Genomic DNA, 20,892 nt, shown 5'->3' with positions numbered 1-20,892 from the left:
ACGACGTCCTGTAGGGGACCCCTAGCTAACTAAGCAACTACAGCTAACTGAACTATTTACAACAAGAATGAGTCCAAGAAAGTCCACAGAAAAAAACACTAGGAAGCTTGTAATTGCAGGAGATGGCCCAGCAACCATCACGGGTGGTAAGAAGGAACTGAGAGGGCGTGGGGTTGGCAGTGCCCCTTATACCGGTGCATGAGCTTGGGACTCCAGGGGGCGCTAGGAATGGCCCCAAGGATACTACTAAGGGAGAAAATCTCAGGCAACTGTGCATGTGGGCATGGACACACCTAGCATGGAATTGACATAAGCAAGCACTGGAAGAAGAACAAATGAAATTGACACTGCAAAACAAGCTGTTCGCTTTCTAAATTAACTGTTTACAAGTGGAACAAAACTGCAGGTTCGAAAATTAGAAGCTTTTTTTTTAAATGTGGTTGATAAGGTGTAAATAACATTATAATAATTCCTGGTATTGCTATTTTATTCCTTTAGTTAAGGACAGTGTCCCCTGTTAACCTTTAGAAGCCATGGAAGAATAGCCCAGCACGCAGCCGGTCTCAAGAGCATTATGGGCAAAATTATTGCTATTATTGCAGGAGCCCTCAAAGACAAAGGCCCCAGTCATAGGTTAGTGGTACTGCACACATCTCAAGTGCACATGTGTGTGTGTGTGTGTTCATTTTGAGGGGGTTGAAGGGCAGTGGAACCCTGAACTAAGAAATCACCCCTTCTCCATTACCTCAGTCTCCGCCACCTCCCAGTCTGGGGCTTTGTTCTTCAGTGAGCACTGCGAGCCAAGGCATCCAACAAAGGCCTGTTTCAATCAGTGCTGGAAGTCTAACTGATCAGCATTGCCTAACACGAGTCTCTTCGTACACAGCAGCTAGTTCCAACTGGCTCTTGCCAGAGCTCTTAAAGGTATAGTTCTCCACTGCTCCCAGTGAATTGCCAGTTTACTCTCCAATCTTCCCACCAAGCAAGTCTCCCTCTATAGGGTACGTCTGCACTGTGATTTCCAGCTTGAGCAGATGTATATGTGCTAGCTTGGATCCAGCTAGTGTGCTAAAAATAGCAGTGCAGCTGCAATGGCACCAGCAGCAGGAGATGACAGTAGCCTGAGTATGTACCTAGGCTCTTGGATGGGATTGTACTCCAGCAGAAAGCCGATATTGCCACCCGTGCCACTGCTGCTACACTGCTATTTGTAGCACACTAGCTTGATGCAGTCTAGGGGCACCCTTAGTCAGATGGGAAATGGTCAGTGCCGATGTCAGAGTGCAAATGCTCTGAGTGTTGCTCCTCCAGCTGCTGCTTTGCCCTGGGGGAAGTACAAAGGCATCTGTGCCATGGTTACCACTGGAGGTATGTGCCCAGAAGAGCTCAGTCCTGTGCTCCGGAGGTGAAATTTTAGGCCCAGGCTCATCATCTGCTGTTCTGCTGCCTGGCTCCAAGGTGAATCTCTTCCCTCAGGGCTGGCACTTGTGGCAGACTATGGAGCATCTGTGCCCCACATGGCTGATGAGGGAAAGAGGTGGGCAAAGCATGGCTGAAAGCACAGTAAAGATTCTGTTAATAGATTCTACCATCGTACAGCAGAACCAAATGAGAAACAAACCACCCACCCAAGAAATTATTCAGAGCCAGACTGGCAGGCCAAAGCATTCTGGGTAAGAGCTTTGGAAATAAAACCTTTGTGGCCAGTCCCAGGGTACTGAAAATACATGCTGCTTGGTCCAGTCTAGCATATCCCCCACTGAGGGACCTTTTGCCAGTGTTATAAATTAGAGAGCAATTCAGCATCTTTAAACTTATGCTGGGGCTGGGCAGCATAGGATTGGGGTAATTTTTTAGGTCAGGGTTCCACTGCCCTTTAACCCCCTCAAAACAGGCACCAGACAGCCATCGTGTTCTCTGCGCTTGGTCTCTGTGGGCACAGCTGAGAATCTGGCCCATGGTCTTTTGGTTACCACAATCTTCCTCGTCTCTGTGAAGGTATCATCTTGTGTATTGAAAAATTCTAGTGAAAATAGTATCAGTTTCCCATATTTGAGGAAACTGTGTTGTGATCTGCCACTTTTTTCTAAAGTATGTAAACACTGGATCAGTGCATATGACTATTTAAGACTTGAGCATGAGAGAGTAATGCAATGTGCCCAATTACAGAAAGAAAGGGAGATCACCCTTTTGCTGTGTATAATAACAACAACTTTCAGAAGTGTGCCAGGATTCTGAACTGAAAGACCAGTTAATTGCAGAGAGACTTTCTACTCCCATTTATCAAAATCAATGCAAAGGCACTGGAAGATGTACACTGATATATGTCTTCCTATATGTTTGTGCAGTTCCAAGAACAATGGCCTTCAATCCTGGACGGGGCTTGTGGTTGCTATATTACTATATTTACAACAACAAAAACATCACCATAGATTCTAAATGGAATGACTTAAGTAGTAGGATTTCTGATATGGGTCTATTAATCCCTTAGTCACATAAACCTACAAACCCAAATTTATTTAATTTGTGACATTGTATGAAGTGATTTTTTTATAGTTGCTGACTATAGCTGAAAGCCAAAACTCCCATTGACTTCAAGAGGGTCAGGATTTCACCCTGTATGCTTACAATGCTACTTGGCTATTAGCTAATTTTGTGAGGTGAGTTTGGGGTTTGTGTGATCATAATCCTACCAATATGATAATCACAGTGGGACAAATTCATCCCCAGTGCAACACTAATACCAAGGATGATTTGACTCAATATTCTTAGTTAAATTATCAGGAAGATAGCAGTAATTCCTCCTCCAGAAACAATCTGAGATACAGGGCGATGTCTCCACACTTGTACTTAATGATACGTGAGTTGTACCGTATTGTTTATATAGTATAGTAGATACAGGTAAATATAAGACTCCCAGGTCCAATGAAACTTCAGTCTGAAGGTAAACACAAATTGTGGTGTGCCCTTTACAGATGGAAGACTTTGGGGGACAGGGGGTTTCTTCAGCAGTTTTTTGAAGGCCAGGGAAGGTGTTTGGCAAATGTTATTTGTGATGCACTTCCAAGAGGGGAAGGTGGCATAAAAGTTGTCACAAATTTGGGAGTGAGTGAAAGAGACAAGCGTGGGCGGAGCATATGCAGGGTTTGGAGTGCAGAAGAGTATAGAAGGGATGTAGGCAGAGGCAGAGCTGTTCAACTTGATACTGAGGACTAGTAGCTCTAACTTGAAGCAAAAAGTGAATGGAAGCTAGTGAAATGAAGACCCCATCAAAGCAGTGGTGATTTCATTGTCACAGCCTGAACACCCTTCAGTGAGAACTGATCATTCTGAAGTCTCAGTAGATAAAATACTCCACTATGGAGTACAAATCTGAAAGACCACCAGCCCTTCCATTTCTTCTTTGACTGCTAGGACAAGCCCTCCTATACAGACAGCCCTTAGCATGTCTTGATTTTTGTGACTGACAGGCTCCCAGAATGATATCCTGATCCAGATGAATTAGTTTTCTCAAGTTCAGATTTCTTTAACTCTGAAAATAAAATGAAAACAGCCCACACTAAGAAATACAGAGTCTGAAAACGATCTGTTTGCCTCTTGTGCTGACACTGACATTACTCACCTGTATACTGGAATCCTGGACCAAGCAGAGCTGTTGCTGTATTTTATGGAGCTCTTCCTGCTGCCACCGAATGTTGGCCTGCAGGATCCGAGTTCGCTGCTCCAGCTGTTCCTTGATAGTCTGGAACATGTTAAATTGTGCCGAGAACTTAAAAAGAGAAAACAAACAACCATGTGTCTTTCTTGTCATTATGGTAGGAATTGTGCTCTGTGCTATTGTATTCTGTACAGGTTTCTTGTTTGCAAAATATAGTCAAAATATATTTTTTATATACGCTAACATCTGGACACCAAGGAATCTTCTTTTCTATTTTCCATCTCAGGCATATCTGTTCAAACAATAGAGCTTCATTGATATTACCCAATTACATTGATCTCCTCCGGAAGGGGGTTCTTCGTTATCTTATTAATCATCAGAGGGTACTTTTGTACTTAAGTGTCACCAAAAATTCTTAATTGGATGAGGAATTAGTGCAATACAGTGTACCAGCCTATAACACTGAGGAGCAATCACTAAAAGCTAGCATCATCCCACAAAAATAAGTTTAGGAGCACTGTGGGTATGTCTACAGTCCAAACACTACAGTGGCTATGGCGCAGCAGCTACACTGCTGTTGCATTGTAGTTTAGAAACTTGCTACTGCGACAGAAGGGATGTTTCTGTCACTAAATAATCCGCCCTTGCCCCAGGAGGTGGTAACTAGATCAGTGGAAGCATTCTTCCATCAGCCTAGCCATGTCTACTCTGGGGCTTAGGTTGGCTCAACAATGTCTCTCAGGGGGGTGTGAATTTTTCACACCCTTGAGCAACATAACTAGGTCAACCTAAGTTTTAGGTGTAGAGCAGGTCTTGGTTTGGAGTGTCATATCACCAAATGAGCTACACTAATAGTAACAGTTCTCTATTTTTTTTCAAGTAGAAATGATGGTGTTATATCAGGTTTTTCTATTGAGTTTTTTGGTATCATAATGAGATTTCCAGTTATATTAGTTGTGAACACCTTCTGCATTTATACACGAGTGGTATTTGGAGTTATTTTAATGTTTTTATTATATTACTGTCACATATGACATAACCAGTTAATAGCTTCCATCAACTCAATAGATGAGGTCAGTTCTCAGTATTATATAAAACAGAGATCATAGTAGTAGGATTCAATAAGAGCGTAAATCATCAAATATTAGAGTTACATGGTACAATGTGAACTCATTCAATAATTGCAGAAGACTGTAGCATATAATAACAGAGAAATACTTATATTTAGCTGGTGTTTAGGGTAGGATCCAAAGCCCATTGAAGTCAACTGAAAGATTACCACTGAGTTCAGTGGGCACTGGCTCAGTTCCTGAGTGTCCTTTATAAGATGAGTTTATTCATATTCTAAAAATAGGAGCAACATTTTGGAAAAAGCTACAGGGTAACATTTTAAAATCAGTAAACTTTTCCATAATGTGTATCTCACACCTTTCTGAAACATGCAGTTCTACCTGGGGGAATCTTTTGATTCCCATGGTTCAATCAAAGAACATTTTGCTTTGACCAAAAGACATTAGAAGTTAAGATACTGGGTTCTTTTAAAATGGATATGTGCTACTGGGCAAAAAATGTCAATGGCTGGATCCTCTGAAATTAACTGTGTTGCACTTGCTCACACCATGTCTGAATTCCACCTACTTAATGACAGAACTATGCTGCTGCCACATAGGCCTAAGAACTCCCAGCAACTCAAGGGAAGTCATCAAGGGAACTAAAAGGCACATTTAGCTTTGAGCGTATGTCTGAGGGAATAACCAATTTTCGGAACTGCAGAAGGTGGGTTTATTTTTAACTGCATATATGCTTGTTAGGTCATGCTATGTGACTAACACGTTAACCAAAGCCGCACAAAAGAGAAGAGTAGGTTAAAAATATTGTTAGGGAAGAAACAATGGAAATTGATAGCAAATTGATTTTGTTATTGGGACGTAAATCATCTTGCCAAAAATCTTAAGTTTGAAAATGTATCTAATGCAAAGGACAAAACAAAATAATTGCCTGAAGACTTGTGCTAAACTCTATTGTAATTAGGTCAAAAATGTTTAATTTATTTGTAGCTGGAAATTTGGGGGGAGGGGTAATGGAATATGTAACTGTCTAGACAGATTCACTGATGTCAATGGTGACATTTCTAACCATATTTTGTAACATGATAAAAAAGGGGTCTATAAAAGATCCATAGATTGTAACACAGCTTGGGACAGGTGAGTGGCAGACTGGACCCCAGCATTGATGAGGGTCTCCTTTTTCTGTTTGCGCTCTGTGATCTTAGATGCCTCATCTTTGATTAGTAAACCAAACTGAGCCTGACCATTTGATAGAACCCATTCTTTAAAGTTCCAAGGGGTGAGGCGAGCAAATCAAGGGGCAGTCTGGTATTGGTGAGTCTGTATGGCATATTGGATTTCAGTGGAGCTATGCTGATATACCAGCTGAGGATCTAGCCTATGATATTGAGATTTCATTCACAGAACTGCTTTGCTTTAAAGCAGTTCCATATGTGAAAGGAAATACCTCCTCCTCCATATTCCCTCCAGCAAATATCCGAATTATCCATGTAAACTTTCTGAAGGGGAGAAGGGAAGAGAACTTTAAAATGATTTTCCTTTGAATTAACACATATAGAAGAGGAGGTAACTTTCCACTAAATCGAAGGTCACTGTTCAGAGAGATTTCCTTGCCCCAGTAATTCTCCCATCTTCTCATATTCATTTAATATGATCTACTTTGAGGTTAGCTGGCAGTCCTGGAGAGCTCAGAAATTGGGATATTGAGACATCCCACTTTCAGTTGCTATGAGATATTTCTAGTCTCCACATTGACTTCAGCAGGAGTGAGGAGTACTCAGTGCCCTGCAGGATTGGTCCCACGGTGTTAATTGAAGGTAGGCAAATATTGAACCATGTGTTAAGTTGAGTTTTCCCTGAGGCATTGGCATCCAGAACATTTTTGCCTTTCAACAATAGCCCCATCACATTAAATCCAGCACCTCTGCTCAGCTCGAAAACAGACTTGAAATTCCTTAGAGGGCAGGATTAGCTCTAACTCTTATTCTCCCAAATAGAAAATATTAACCTGACTCATGGGCGAGTGCAAACCTCTGTTTGGGGAACAAGATAAGTGGCTCCAAAAGAGCATCAAACTCTACTTGCTCAAAGATGACCAAATGTTTCTCTGGATCCTCTTGGTACTATGCCATTAGGGAGTGGAACTATGCTATCCAGCAGTACATGACTGGATTAGGCAAAGCTAATCCCTGCTCCACCATGGATCTACAGAGGTGGGTTTGTTTTTTAAATCTCACTCGTGGAAACTAGTTCCCCCATATGAATTCTATTACTGAGGCTTGAAACTCCTCTCAGTCCTTGAAAGGCACCTCTTCTATCCAACAGTTTTGAAAGAAAAAACAATTTTAGGCAAATGGTTCATTCCGACTGCCTAACCAGGCTATAAAATACTCGTTCCAACTCACATGAACTCTTTTTAGATGCTTTGGGAAACAAATGTGATTTTCCTCAAATAATTTTCTAATAAATAATTTGTATGCCTAAATATTAGTTTTAAATTTGTTCTAGAAAGTAAGTGCCAAAAGACATTGCTTCTGATTGAAATAAATTATCAACATTATTTTTAATCAGCATGTTCTCATATTTAGCTAGATTCAGTTTTAGTATTTCATTCCATATGTTCCTCTTTGTGTTTCTTCTTTTACTAGCACATTTAAACAAAACAATTAGCTGGTTTGTTAAACATATGTCACTAAAGGCAGAAGCTTAGAAACACTTTTTTTGTTCAATTAATCTTTCTGCTCTCCTGTGATTCAGTGTAGAAAACAGAGTTATACTACAGCCTAGCAATGGCACCTACCAGGAAAAAGTTCCATTGTTTTCCTAAGAGGATAGGCGAGCAGCCTTGAACCTGTACCTTACAATATTTACCTCAAGAGCTCTTCAACTAATTAGGAAACAAGCTGTAAGCTTATAACAAATGATAGAGCTTTACTCAAGGTATTCAACATACTATTCTAACTATTTTACTCCATGCATCTGAAGAAGTGGGTTTTTTACTCACGAAAGCTTATGCCCAAATAAATCTGTTAGTCTTTAAGGTGCCACCAGATTCCTTGTTGTTTTTATTCTAACTCTAATATCAGTGCCTGATTAAATTACTGATCATCTCACTGTAATAATTCTAAATTTCTGTGGTGTACTCAGAAAAGTGAAAATCAAGAAGTACCAGTTTTCCAAACAATAATAAATATCAAATATGGCTAAAATGTGAAAGACAAAATCTGTGAGATATCTGGATGCTGCTTATCATCATTTTGTTCACGATTTGTTGTGTTAATATGAAAGACAGCAACACTTTCTACTCTTTCGTTCTGCCTTTTTAGTAACAACTGTGCATTCTCAGACACAATAATGACTATTATTCATTCATTAGCATGCACTGTGTTTTGGTGGGATTTTTTAGTGCATTATTGTGAAAAAGACAAATCAACTAATATGTTAATAGCCAGGATTTTGTTTTTTTAAGATGATCATTTACTTTCAAACTACATTCAGTCATAATTGTGTTTTAGATTTAATTTAAAAAACCATAGGCTAACAAGCAGGTCAGACATAAAACAGTATTTAGGCCAGGACAAAAATATTTGTTTAAAATAAAGTCCTCACACGCAAAGCATTTAGAGTACATCTATACTGCAAAAAAATCCCCTGTGACAGTGAGTCTCCATGCTCAGGTCAACTGACTCTGGCTCCTGGGACTTGTGCTGGCAGGCTAAAAATAGTAGTGTAGATGCTTGGGTTGGAGCCTGGGCTCTGAGATCCTTCCCCTTTGCTGGGTCTCAGAGTTCAGGCTCTAGTTTAATCACCTACAAAGATATTTTTAGCATCACAGAGAGAGGATGAGTCAGTTGACCTGGCTGAGACTTGTTACCGCTGGTTTTCTTTTTGGTGTGTAGACATACCCTTGCACACAGGGTGCCAGTGGTGCAAGTAAAATCCATTTCTTACGAGGATGGGCAGGGGCACCAGCTAAGGGAGGCATGTGACCTCCCCATGTGACCCTCCATGTGATTCCTCATCACCCTGCCCCCAGCCTGGGGCCCCCACGCTTTCCCCATCTCCACATCCATCCCATTTACCTGGGGCAGGGGGACTCTGTCCTCCTCCTGCTGTGCCGGAAACTTCGCAGGGCTGTCCCGGGAACCGCAGCGGGGAAAGGAACAGAACCCTCAGACCCACCCCCTGCCCTTCCATGGAGCTGTGTCTCCGTCCTCCCTCTGTGTACCATAGCAGCAGCCAAGCCGGAGGACGGGGCTGGGGGGGCAAGGCTGGGGGTGGTATAGTCTCCGGAGATGCTACTGGAGTTCTGCTCCTTTCCCCGCTGCTGCCCCTCCCAGCAGAAAAAGGAGCAGAATTCCCAGCCTTGCCCCCCAGCCCTCTCCTCCAGCAGGGCTGCTGCTGTCTCTTTCCGGTATGCCGGACCGGCTATAAATAGCTTGCTGATATGGCATACTGGAGCATACTGGCCTACATGCACTCCTGATAGGTGCTGATTTTTGTTTTTGCTCGTGGGTGCTTCTGAAGAGGTATATGTGTTTTTTTTGGGGGGGGGAAGAGGGAGAGGAAAGGGCTCTGCCAGTTTTGGGGGGAAGGTATTTTCAGCATATTTATACACTTCTTTCATATCCTAGTTATTGAATATGTGTTCATCATTGGTATCTTTACTATTTTAATAATGATTAATTTTTTATGAACAATATAATTACAGTATATTAAAACCATTGCAATCACCTACAAGCTGTCTTCGTTAACATCCCAGTTTAAAGACATCACGTCTTACTGATGAACATACGAACATAAGAACGGCAGTACTGGGTCAGACCAAAGGTCCATCTAGCCCAGTATCCTGTCTACCGACAGTGGCCAATGCCAGGTGCCCCAGAGGGAGTGAACCTAACAGGCAATGATCAAGTGATCTCTCTCCTGCCATCCATCTCCATCCTCTGACAAACAGAGGCTAGGGACACCATTCTTTACCCATCCTGGCTAATTGCCATTTATGGACTTAACCTCCATGAATTTATCCAGTTCCCTTTTAAACGCTGTTATAGTCCTAGCCTTCAGGTAAGAAGTTCCACGAGTTGACTGTGCGCGGCGTGAAGAACTTCCTTTTATTTGTTTTAAACCTGCTGCCTATTAATTTCATTTAGTGACCCCTAATTCTTGTATTGTATGAAACTATCAGCAATCTTATTTACATCTAGTTCCCCAGTATGGTCTTGATGCACATTAAAGACAGCTATATTATTCAGTTGTGTCTCTCCCATTGATGACTGGAGATAATTTTTAAATCTTCTAAAGCTGGAGAATGAATGTTCCACAGTTCCAGATTATACAGGCACAGTGAGAAAGCACAGTGCTTCCAGATTACTGCAATGACTCTTTCTTGATGGGTAACATCTAATTTAGACCCCATTATTTTGTATACATAGTTGGGATTATATTTTGCCATGTGCATTACTTTGCATTTAACATTGCATTTCATCTGTCATTTTGTTGCCAAGTCACCCAGTTTTGTGAGATTCCTTTGTAACTCTTTGCAGTCAGTTTTGGACTTAACTAGCTTGAGTAATTTTGCATTCTCTGCAAATTTTGCCACCTCACTGTTTAACTCTTTTTCTAGATCATTTATGAATATGTTGAACAGCACTGATCCCAGTACAGACCCCTGGGGGACACCACTGCTTACCTCTTTTCATTCTGAAAATGGACCGTTTATTCCTAACCTTTGTTTCCTATCTTTTAACTGGAGTGCCTGGCAATGCTTTTGAGGATCATCTAATGATCCTTAATTTAATTTAATGACAGACCTTTTGTTATCTTAATCACCCTGCCTCTGTTTATAAACAAACTCCCTGTCCCAAGGCTGGAAGCTGAGAGCAGCACAGAACTCATCACATTCCACACTCAGGCTCCGTCTGGGGCTAGGACATGCACTGTGAGCAGACCTCAGGTATGAAACTCTGGTGTGAGGGAGCGTCAGAAATCACTATGGCTCATGGGTGCTGAGCACCCCCTATTTTTTTCTGTGTGTGCGTGAGCCCCGGAGGACCCATAGAGTCGGCACCTATGCCCTTGCAGCACAAGCCCAGTTTACATGAAAGACCTTTTACATGGTTCTGGCCATGGGTGGCACGTATCATAGGCTGGGGGTGGGTATAACTCCCCAAACAGCCCAGCATGGCCCCATCCATGCACCACCAGAAGGTCCCCTCCAGCTTGCCCTTCCCCCTTGGCCCAAACCCAGCCCAGGCAGGCTGGCTACTCCTCTTCAGGGAAGCAGGCTGGGGCTAGGGTGGGCGTGGCTGGGACTTGGGGTGGCTGGGGCTGCCCAGTGCTGTGGAGCCCCCTGGCACTCGCGAGGGGAGTGGCCTGCCTGCCCTGTGCTCAGGGTAGGGGAGAGGCTGGAGGCGGGTACCGAGTGCCATGTGCCTGGCATGCTGAGAGGAGGGGGACTGGTGGTCGCGGGGGGGCTCTGGGCTCTGGTAGGGGAAGGGGGGTGAGGCCGGCCAGGGAATAGCCTCCCTGAGCCAGCAGATCACCTGCTGCCCATGGTTCTGGCAGTCTAAAGAGATCTTAAAGTGGATGGAAATTTCATTTGGTAATTAGAGTAAAGAAGAACCAGACAATAAGTTTTTGTTGCCTCTAGCAGAGGTGTGACTTCCTGAAACAGATATAGAGTAAAATGTTCTAGGAATGCAGAAAGACAAGAAATAACTAACTCTTAGGGATTGTCTTTAGTAATGCAGGGACACTAAGGAAAGTTAACGCGAATCAATGTGCATAGGTTAAAGTGCCTTAAACCCCGATGTGGATAACCTCATTCAAGATCAATTGACCTTAGTTCTCTGTAACTTAATCCTCCTTGCTACCTTTTTCTAGAGATCTCTCTTACCTAGAGTGAAAGTGACAACAGCCTGAACTTAGCCATGGTCTATTTGCAGCCTTTACTGAAAGCATTAATGAGTGAAGAAGTCCTGCCCCTTGGGCTTTTGCAGAGGTACTATAATGATTGGCTGAGCCTAGCTGTCCAAAAGATGACTGCTAGATAACAGTGTTGAGACAGGTTTGCTTCCACTTAAGCAAACTGCAGCCAGTCCTGTCCATAGGCATTCTGGTACTGAACCAATAAAATTGACCTATCAATCTGTGGCAGGAGAAAGAGAGGTGAGAGTAGTAGGAAGGGAACGCAAGGCAAGCTGAGGGGAGGAAGATGATCACATTGTATTTTGTCAGTTTTCTCTTGGTGAGATCTTACGTGGAGAAAGTGGAGGTAGGAGGAGGGGAAGGTTTGAGCAGTAAGTGCAAAATGTGACACTCCGCTGCTGTCATAAATAGAAAGCTAAGGGTTAAGGTTTCTTTTACCTGTAAAGGGCTAAAAAAGGGAACCAAACACCTGACAAGAGGACCAATCAGGAAACCGGATTTTTCAAAGCTAAATTACTGTTATTTTCAGGTGTCGTACAGGCGCACAAGAACTAGATATAAAGGTTCGGGTCTGGTTGGAGATCTTACAGTAGCACGTATGTAGAAGCGGGTATGATGCTTCAGAGTCTGGTATGAACGGCAGAAGAGAACAAGTGTAGAGGAAATCTCGTGGATTTAGTTTAGAGAGTTGAGGGAGAACAAGAGGGTGTAATGTTGTGTTTGGAGGCAGTCTGACTATAGATGCACAGTGCAAAAGGTCGCAGACAGGGTCCGGCATTGAGCTGTCATATAAGTAGAAGAAAGAGGCTTTCTTCTATCTGGAGCAGGACCGATCATGAAAGGTTGATTCTCTTAGTATCTATACCATGCCCTGGTTCTTCATAGGGATGACTAATTAGATCGCACCCTGATATCTGCTGAGGCAATACAGCTAAGAGAAAAAAGTGCGAACAGCCACAAAACACCAGGCGTGAACGTATTTCGTGAGAGAAGAGTGTAGGGACAATTTCCTCGCGATATGCACAAGTGGAATACGCGGAGAACACATGCTGTTTCTAAAAAGGGGCGACGAGCTTTCTTATAAGTGTGGACTGGGACTGCTAATGATAATATGGCCACGTCATAGAATTTGATCTTTGTATGGGATAGAGCAAAACTGAATGGGAACCCTGGGAGCGAGCGTAGTTGCAACCGAAGTGAGATGGGGTTGAGGTCAGGATCGTACAACTCAAGCAAGAAATGTTTCGATCGAGGTAGACAGCAGTCTCATGTGAGAATATCACTGTCTCTCGCTTCAAAAAAGGGACTTCTCTTCTCCCGCGAAGACTGTATGGGCGATCCCTGGAGAATGTATATAAACAAGGAACAGAAGGAAGGTTAGTCCAGGCAAAGAGAGGCTGGTGTTATAATGTTCTTATAAGTATAATAACCTTATTGATTAGTTTTTGCAGGTGACCAAACCATCCCGAGTGTGTAGAATAGATTAATAAAATATGGCAGGTGACCAGTATTGGTTGCATTTAACTGTCAGTGAAATCCTCTTGGCGCCTTCTTAAACACAGAAAAGAAGCTTACTAGAAGTGGGGGGAAGTAGGAGATTGGGTACCATAATTGATAGTACCAGGGTAAGATGTTATAATGATATTGTATGAGCATTTTGGCAGGGGCGTGAATATCTCAAGAAGGCCCAGAATCACAACTGTGAGTTGCAGCTATGCAAGAAGATGTTAACATGAGTAATTGTGCGTGTATAGAAGATTGTGTATTTTTCTTCTTGAGGGTTATGTGTAGCAAAACAAGAAAGTCAAGGAAATTGTGGCCCGCTTACTGAACTGATTATCGCGAGGGCGTATATTCCTTGTGAGTATCATCGGAGGTATGTTAGCGTGATTAAATGCTAATATTGATAAGCTCTTGAATGCTTTTTGCCCCTGTCTTCAAGCCATCGAACAATGGGTCAGATCTCTCAGATGCTGCGTCATAACTGTCTAGGCAGAGTTACCACAGACATGGGGGAGAGGAGAGGTGACCACTCCTCGTGTTGAGAAAGATAGAGTGTGCTATTTCTTTCTTTCTTTTTGATATTAAAGTTTTGCCTTTTTAAGACCTTGTTGATTTTTTTCTAGTTACCCATCAGAAAATCGGGTGGAGAAAGGAAAGGACAGGTTGGTTCAGGGAGCTGAATTTTAAAGGAGCAGTGCCTGTGCTGATGTAGCCACAAATCCATTAACGTGCTGCCATAGATTTTGTCTCGCACTTAAGGGGGGCGGGGAAGGATTAAGAGCGCTGTTGGCGTAAAAGGGTGTGGATAGGAGTTGCGCAAAGCCAGTTAGTGAGCACATTCTTTTCTGTTTCTACTGTTCTATAGGAAACGTTGTATTTGTACCTTGTAGTTGCGAAGGAGGAGGAGAGCAGGTGGCCGGCTCATGTGTGTAGTACTGGAAAAAGGCCTATGTAATGCCCTCTTTGTATAAACAGTGGGGTGTAAGAAGGAGGATCTGGGAAACTACAGGCCTAGTCAGCATCACCTCAGTCCTAGTAGAAAGATTCATGAAGAGGACGGTCCTACTACACAGGAATCAAAAACTTGCCAAGCCACTTAGAGAGGAAAGTATCAAAAAACAGTCAGCATGCTTGCACCAAGGCAAGTCATTTCCTGATTAACCTAATGCCTTCTATTGGTGAGAACTGGGCTCTGTGAAATGAGGGGAAAGCAGAGGATGACTTAGCGAAGCTTTGATACTGGAGGAGCTACTCCCACAGTATTCGTGCCAGACATGGTATAAGAAGTATAGGGCCCTGCTGCAGAAGTGTATAAGCTCGCCAACCGCATGATAAGAGGTGGATAGGGAAATGTGATCAGTAACTTCTCATGTTAGCCAGAGAGGAAATTCTGGGTTGGGAGAGAGGTGAGGGGAATGTGTTTATTTCCCTGTGTGGTAAGCCCAGAGCCTCACTGAGTCTTGGGATTCCACGGAATCCCAAGACTCAGAGGCTCTGGCTTACCACAAGGGAAATAAACCATTCCCCTCACCTTGGCTGGTGGCAGCGAGATCAAATCTAAGCTGGTAATTAAGCTTAGAGGGGTTCATGCAGGCACCCAGATTTCTGGACGCTAAGGTCCAGATTTGGGAATGCTTATGATAGCTGCCCATGCTTCTACTGTGGGGAGAGCAGCGCTGTCATGAGGGCAAGGCGAGTGAGGCACTTGCCTCGGGCGCAGAAGGTGAGGGGCGCAGAAAGTCTGTCCTTCAGCGGCAAGTCCTTCCCTCCGAGAAGGACTGAGGGACCTGCTGCCAAATTGCTACTGGTCGTCGGCAAGGGAGAGGGGTGGCACGTCTGGCTCTTCGGCAGAAATTCAGCAGCGGGTCCCCCAGTCCCTTTCGGAGGGAAAGACCTGCCACTGAATTGCCTCCGGAGAATGGTGGCAATTTGGCGGCAGGTCCTTCCCTCCGAGAGGAACCCGCTGCCGAAGAGCCAAAATTGCCGCCCTGGTCCCTTGCTTCGGGCGCAAAAATCCCTAGATATGGCTCTGGGGGAGAGGATGAGACAACAAATATTCGTCCGTCAAATTGCTTAAGGCATGACTGGAGAGGGCTCAGATATTATGGTGATGGGCATGGTATAAGAACCTGAACAGAACAGAATAGATTATACTCTGAATTGGAGTGGAAAGGAATGGAATTGGGATCCCAATGAGAAGAGGTGGGACAGCTAGGGCTGGTGGGAAACAAATAAGGAGGCATCTCCTCTCTAGATTCACTTCTGAAGGCAGAGAAGAAATGTGAACACAGAAAGTCAAGAGGGAAATATACTTGAATTTATACAAAAATAAAATTAAATAAATTCGTTTCAAAATTTATTTGAGACTAGCAGAGAAGAACATCTGCAAAAGAAAATTAATGCTAAGAGCTGATAAATTGGGTTGTTATTTACTGATTCACTATACGTTGGTGTGGAGTCATGGTGGCAAATTAAACTTAAAGGAGAAAAGGGATTTTGTTATTTTAAATCAGTGGTCTTCCAGAGCCTCCTGGGCATAAGCCATAAGGGAACAACATATGCTTCTGAGGAGAAGAGGTGAGTGACAGAGCCAGGACAGGCTCCATCTCTGGGAAACTGTGGAAGGACAGGTTTCAGAGTAGTAGCCCTGTTTGTCTGTATCAGCAAAAAGAATAAGAGTACTTGTGGCATTTGATGAAGTGAGCTGTAGCCCACAAAAGCTTATGCTACAATAAATTTGTTAGTCTCTAAGGTGTCACAAGTACTCCTATTTTTGTGGAAGGACAGAAACAATGTTATGAGAAAACAATAATGAAATTCTTTATTCCTTCTAATCAAGTATCAAGGAAACCTGTATTGTTATTAGACCAGTTGGATATTCAGAGCAAAAACCAAACCCACTTCTGGGATCCATGCTGGTGGATCCCAATGGAGGAGTTAGTCCCTCATCTGCATCACCACTGATATGGCATAACTCAGGGAATAGGCCTTGATGAATTTGTGTTTTCTTTGATGCTGGTTCTCTCTGCATCCTCAGGGCAAAACAAATATTAAGGGTCTTTGTAAAAGAGAGATTAATGTTTTGTTGTTTTTTAAAAAGATTCTCAGCAACAGACTGGTAGATTTAAGTAAGTGTGTGTGTGTGTGTGTGTGTGTGTGTGTGTGTGTGTGTATGTGTGTGTGTGTAATCCAGAGGACATTCCCACTATAAGTTTGAGAGCCTATGTAGTTTGTGGGTCAAAATTACTTGAGAGGGTCCCTATAGTCCTTGTTTTGGTTGGTGAAGTGGGAAAACACCATAAGATGGTTAAGTAACCTATTCCAGTTTCAAGCCCCCAACTAACCTGTGCCATAGATGTAGGCTGATTTTGCAAAGCTGCTTGGGCCAGCAGCTGCTGTGGGAGAAGCTCACATGATGGCTGAGAAGGCAAAGACGCCTAGGTTTAAAAAAAATAAAACAAACTTTATTCATATGCATGGCTACTTTAAATCTCAGGTTGTCTCCTAATGTGATTGCCTTTGCATAGCTCTTTCTTTATTTGTTGAATTAAACCTGTGGCATATTTTACATGTGACTTTTTATCTAACTCCTCCTTGTAAATTCCATTTATTTTGATACCCATTTGTAAACCTACCTGAATAGTCACAGGTTGACTGAGTCTTTGCATGGATGAATCCTGCTGTATGCTGGGTGCTCTTTGCAAGGAGGGAACGTTAGACTCTGTGATCAGTTTTGTTGGTGTGGCTGTAAGAGAATTTGTTTTCATATTTAAGAATAATCACTATATACAATTAGAATTATGAGATATGGTTAGTAATAATATAGGCATGGGCCGCAGGTGGAGCCCCACCTCAGGGAGGCTAGCCCCGGTTCCGCCCCTTCTGCCCACACCTCCCCCTCCTGCAACCGGAGCCCCAAGCATCCCACCCCCTGGCCAGAGGAGCCCCAGGCCGGCTGGAGGCCCAAGCACCCTGACCCCCTTGGCCGGAGTCCAGGGAGATTATTGATGAACGTGGGAAGCTGGATACCACATACCACTTCCTTGGCCGCCCCAGAACCTGCATGGTTCATAATAAATAAAAAACTTCCCCCCACAACCCCACAACCAGGGCTCCGGCGGCCACGGCCTATGATACCCACTGCCCCTGACTATAGGGTCTGATCAAACTCCAGCTGGAGTCAAGGGGAACCAATGACTCCAAAGACAGTTGACAGCTGATAATGAGGATCCACACAAATGTTAAGGTATATACTGGACCAGACTCAGCCTGTGCTACATCCAGTGCAGCAAAGGGTCCAAAAAGGTGTCCCAAAAGGGCAGGTGAGGGTTCCTCTTTCATAGGTGAATCTCTGGCTGGAGTAGAATTTGCACAGCTGGTTCTATGATGCTCTGTTCCAGCCCACATGGCAGGAGGTTGTTTACCAGGTGTGTTGGGGCACAGCTAAAGGGCCTTCAGCTCCAGTGATCCTGGACCATCAGAACGTCACCCATGGGCTGTTACTGCTGACCTAAGTCAGAGCGGCCTGATGCTGCTCTAACTCAGGAGTTATCCAACTTTTTCCCCTGAGGCCCACCTGTGCAGCTGCAATACGCACTGTGCCACTGCTAACATGCATATGGCAGGGAGAGGGGCACCTTGGGACATACAAGGCACCTTGCCTCAGCAGGGACCAGAGCCAGCGAGAGGGTGAAGGGGCAAGGCAGGTGCTCGCACAGACACTCCCTGCTTGGCAATGAGGGAAAGGTTCGGGGGCCACCAGTGCCAGGCAAAGGCAGGCGCTTGGGCCAGGCCCGGCCATCACCTGACAATCCAGATCACAGTGCTGTCCAGGCAGAAACACAGCAACACTGCCGTGCCCTGGTCTTGTGGGGATGGGGGTAGGCACAGGGCCAATACTCCAAGGGGCCTAACAGCCACGGATCATGGGGTGCAGTGGCTCGGAGCAGGAATGGCCACAAACCATCCAGCTTCCTCCAGCTGCCCTGGGAGCTGCTGCCTCTCAGGGCCAGCCCCTTCTCCTCACCCATCACCCAATGGCTCTGTTTTGCCCTCTGCCACCCATCGAAGGTGCTGGGCTCCTCCAGCCCTGGGTGGGCCATTGCTGGCCTCCAGTCCACCAATATATACAGTTTAGGAGGGCACCCTGGACTATGTCGTGGCCCACCTTTGGTCCATGGCCCACAGTTAGAGAACCCCTACTCTAAATGATGCTCTCAAATCTGGAGAACACAAACCTAGCATTTAAAGGCACCTTTGTGCCACCCCCTGGGTTCTGCCTCAGGAGTTTATGTGATACATAAGTGTGTGCAGGTATGGGGTCTGAGCAAGACCGGCTCCAGGGACCAGTGAAGGGAGCAGGTGCCTGGAGCAGCCAATAGAAAGGGGTGGCAGTCCGTCAATTGTTGGGGCGGCACATCCAGGTCTTCAGTGGCAATTCGGAGGTGGGTCCTTCACTCCATCTCTTCCTATTTGGCGGCACTTCAGCGGAAGCTCAATCGGGTTTTCCTTTTTTTTTTTTTCCCAGTCACTTGGGATGGCAAAAAAGCTGGAGCCAGCCCTGGGTCTGAGTGCATGTATGAGAGTCTAACTTACACCACTTCATAGATTTTAAGGTCAGGAGGGAACATTATGATCCTCTAGTTTGACCTCCTGCATAACACAGGTGATTGAATTTCATCTAATAATTCCCGCATCAAGCCCATAACTTCTGTTGGAGCTAGAGCATCATTTTTTAGAAAGATAGCCAATCTAGATTTAAAGACTTCAAGTGATGGTGAATACACCACATGCCTCAGTCAGTTGTTTCAATGGTTGATTACCTTAACAAAAAACTGTACTTTATTTCTATTCTACATTTATTTAGCTCTAACTTCCTGTCGTTAGAGTTCATTATACCTTTGTCCTGCTAGATTAAAGAGCCCTCTATCAGAACTGTTCTTCCCCTATAGGTACTCACACCCCATGATCAATTCACTTCTTAGTTTCTCTTTGACAAGCTAAACAGAATGAGCTTTTAAAGTCTCTCACTGTAAAGGATGTTTTCCAGACCGTCAATCGTTCTTGTAGCTCTTTTCTGAACTTCTCCCAACTTTTCAACATTCTTTTTTGAAGTGCAGAAACCACACCTGGACACAGTAATGGGGTAATGGTCTCACCAATGCCTTATGCAGAGACAATACCACCTCCCTACTCCTACTCAGAATTCCATTTGTGCTTCCAAAAATTGTATTAATGCTCTCAGCCACAGCATTGCATTGGGAGTTTGTATTCAGTTGGATAGTGATCATGACCCTTAAATCCTTTCAGAGTCATGGCTTCGAGAATGCAGTCCCCCATCCTGTCAGTGTGACCTGCATTCTTTGTTCCTACGTGAACACTTTGCATTTGGCTGTACCAGTGGTTCTGAACCTGTGGCCTGTGTACCGCTTGTGGCCCAATCAGCACACAGCTGCAGCCTGTGTGACATCCTAAGGGCTAGTATTGGATGCGACCCACATAACACATTGTAGGCCGCATGTGCCCACAATAATAAATAGGTTGAAAACCACTGGGCTTTACTAAAACCTTATGCATGACTTCTGAATTTAGCTTTGAGTTTCAGAACTTTCCGGCTGACGACCTTACTAACTTCCAGGACAACACAGTATAATATAATAGCTTGGAAGTGCACCTAGCAACTGTAAATTTCATCTCCATAGAACTCAACAGCAACAGGCTTCATAACTAGCTTTCTTTATTTGAAAGACATGGATGATTGCATCAGCCCATTTTACCACCTTCAATTAAATACTTACTTATCCATGGGCGATGGGATTAATGAACATGTCGTCAGCATCTTCAGCATCTCACCAGCAACTACTATACCACCAGGAATGATACACTCCAATTTTTTGGGGTAATTTAGCTAATTTTAAAATAAAGTATTGATACAGTATCTCTATAATAACATCACTTACATGCAGGGTCAGACATGGGTGTGTTGGAAGATTTGCGCGAGCTGTTAGATGATACAGAGGGTGTCCGACTAGTGTTGAGAACTGAGATGCCTATTTCAAGTGCATTGAAGTGCTGTTCGGGATTCAAGCCTAAGCCACCATCCTAAAATTTTTAAAAAAACCATCATATTACATCTGACAGAGTATGGTGTTCTGTCACATATCTAACAGTACTTGTAGGGTCAGATCTTCAGCTGGTATAAACTGACTTCCATGGAGCTATTGCAATCTACAGCAGCAGAGGACCTGGGCCAGAATGTCTATGACATCTACTTCTGCTATACCTTCCAATTGCATATGAATGAGCTTTTACTATTGTTGAAAGACCTCGGAGGCTATTGCCCTATTCATTTTCGATCCAGTCCTTTGAGTTGCAGAATCTCTTTCTTCCTTCAGTGGTGAGTGACAACACCCAGAACCACTCAGTAATGCACAAAATTCGAACCTTTGTTCTTCAGGTAGTATGTTTTGGACAGGTTCAGACATATGCACGTCAGCGTGTAGTAAGGATGAGGTGGCAATTTCATTTAAAACCTGTTTTTCAGGTTGTCATAAATGTGACTCTTTGATCCACTCTAGGCAGCAATTTGGCAGACAAGTCAATACAGGAATGAATTTTTCCTCCTAAAACTGGCTTATATTGGTATCACCATGTGTTGATCTAGGGAGATTTCAGATGCTTTTTGTGATATATTACATGAAAGACTCAGGTATTATCCTGACAGGGTACTGCTTA

General features: G+C 43.8%; 1 protein-coding gene across 3 annotated transcripts in view; it reads right to left on the bottom strand.

Annotated features, from left to right (window-relative positions):
- NPAS2 (neuronal PAS domain protein 2) overlaps window positions 1-20,892 on the bottom strand; it is a 157,566-nt gene that overhangs the window by 16,187 nt on the left and 120,487 nt on the right. For 2 of the 3 annotated variants that reach the window (XM_032793926.2, XM_075061180.1), the window contains 4 exons: window positions 20,118-20,259; window positions 16,794-16,903; window positions 16,503-16,595; window positions 3,623-3,769 (listed from right to left, as the gene is read on the bottom strand). In XM_032793926.2, coding sequence (XP_032649817.1) covers window positions 3,623-3,769; window positions 16,503-16,595; window positions 16,794-16,903; window positions 20,118-20,259 — 492 coding nt within the window. The remainder of the gene's footprint in view (window positions 1-3,622; window positions 3,770-16,502; window positions 16,596-16,793; window positions 16,904-20,117; window positions 20,260-20,892) is intronic. The other variant, XM_032793927.2, reaches the window with a different exon arrangement.

This window comes from Chelonoidis abingdonii, chromosome 1 (genome assembly GCF_003597395.2).
Source record: "Chelonoidis abingdonii isolate Lonesome George chromosome 1, CheloAbing_2.0, whole genome shotgun sequence".
Lineage (NCBI taxonomy): Eukaryota > Metazoa > Chordata > Testudines > Testudinidae > Chelonoidis > Chelonoidis abingdonii.
Note: the sequence above shows the minus strand (reverse complement) of the source record. Positions and strands in the feature narration are given on the sequence as shown.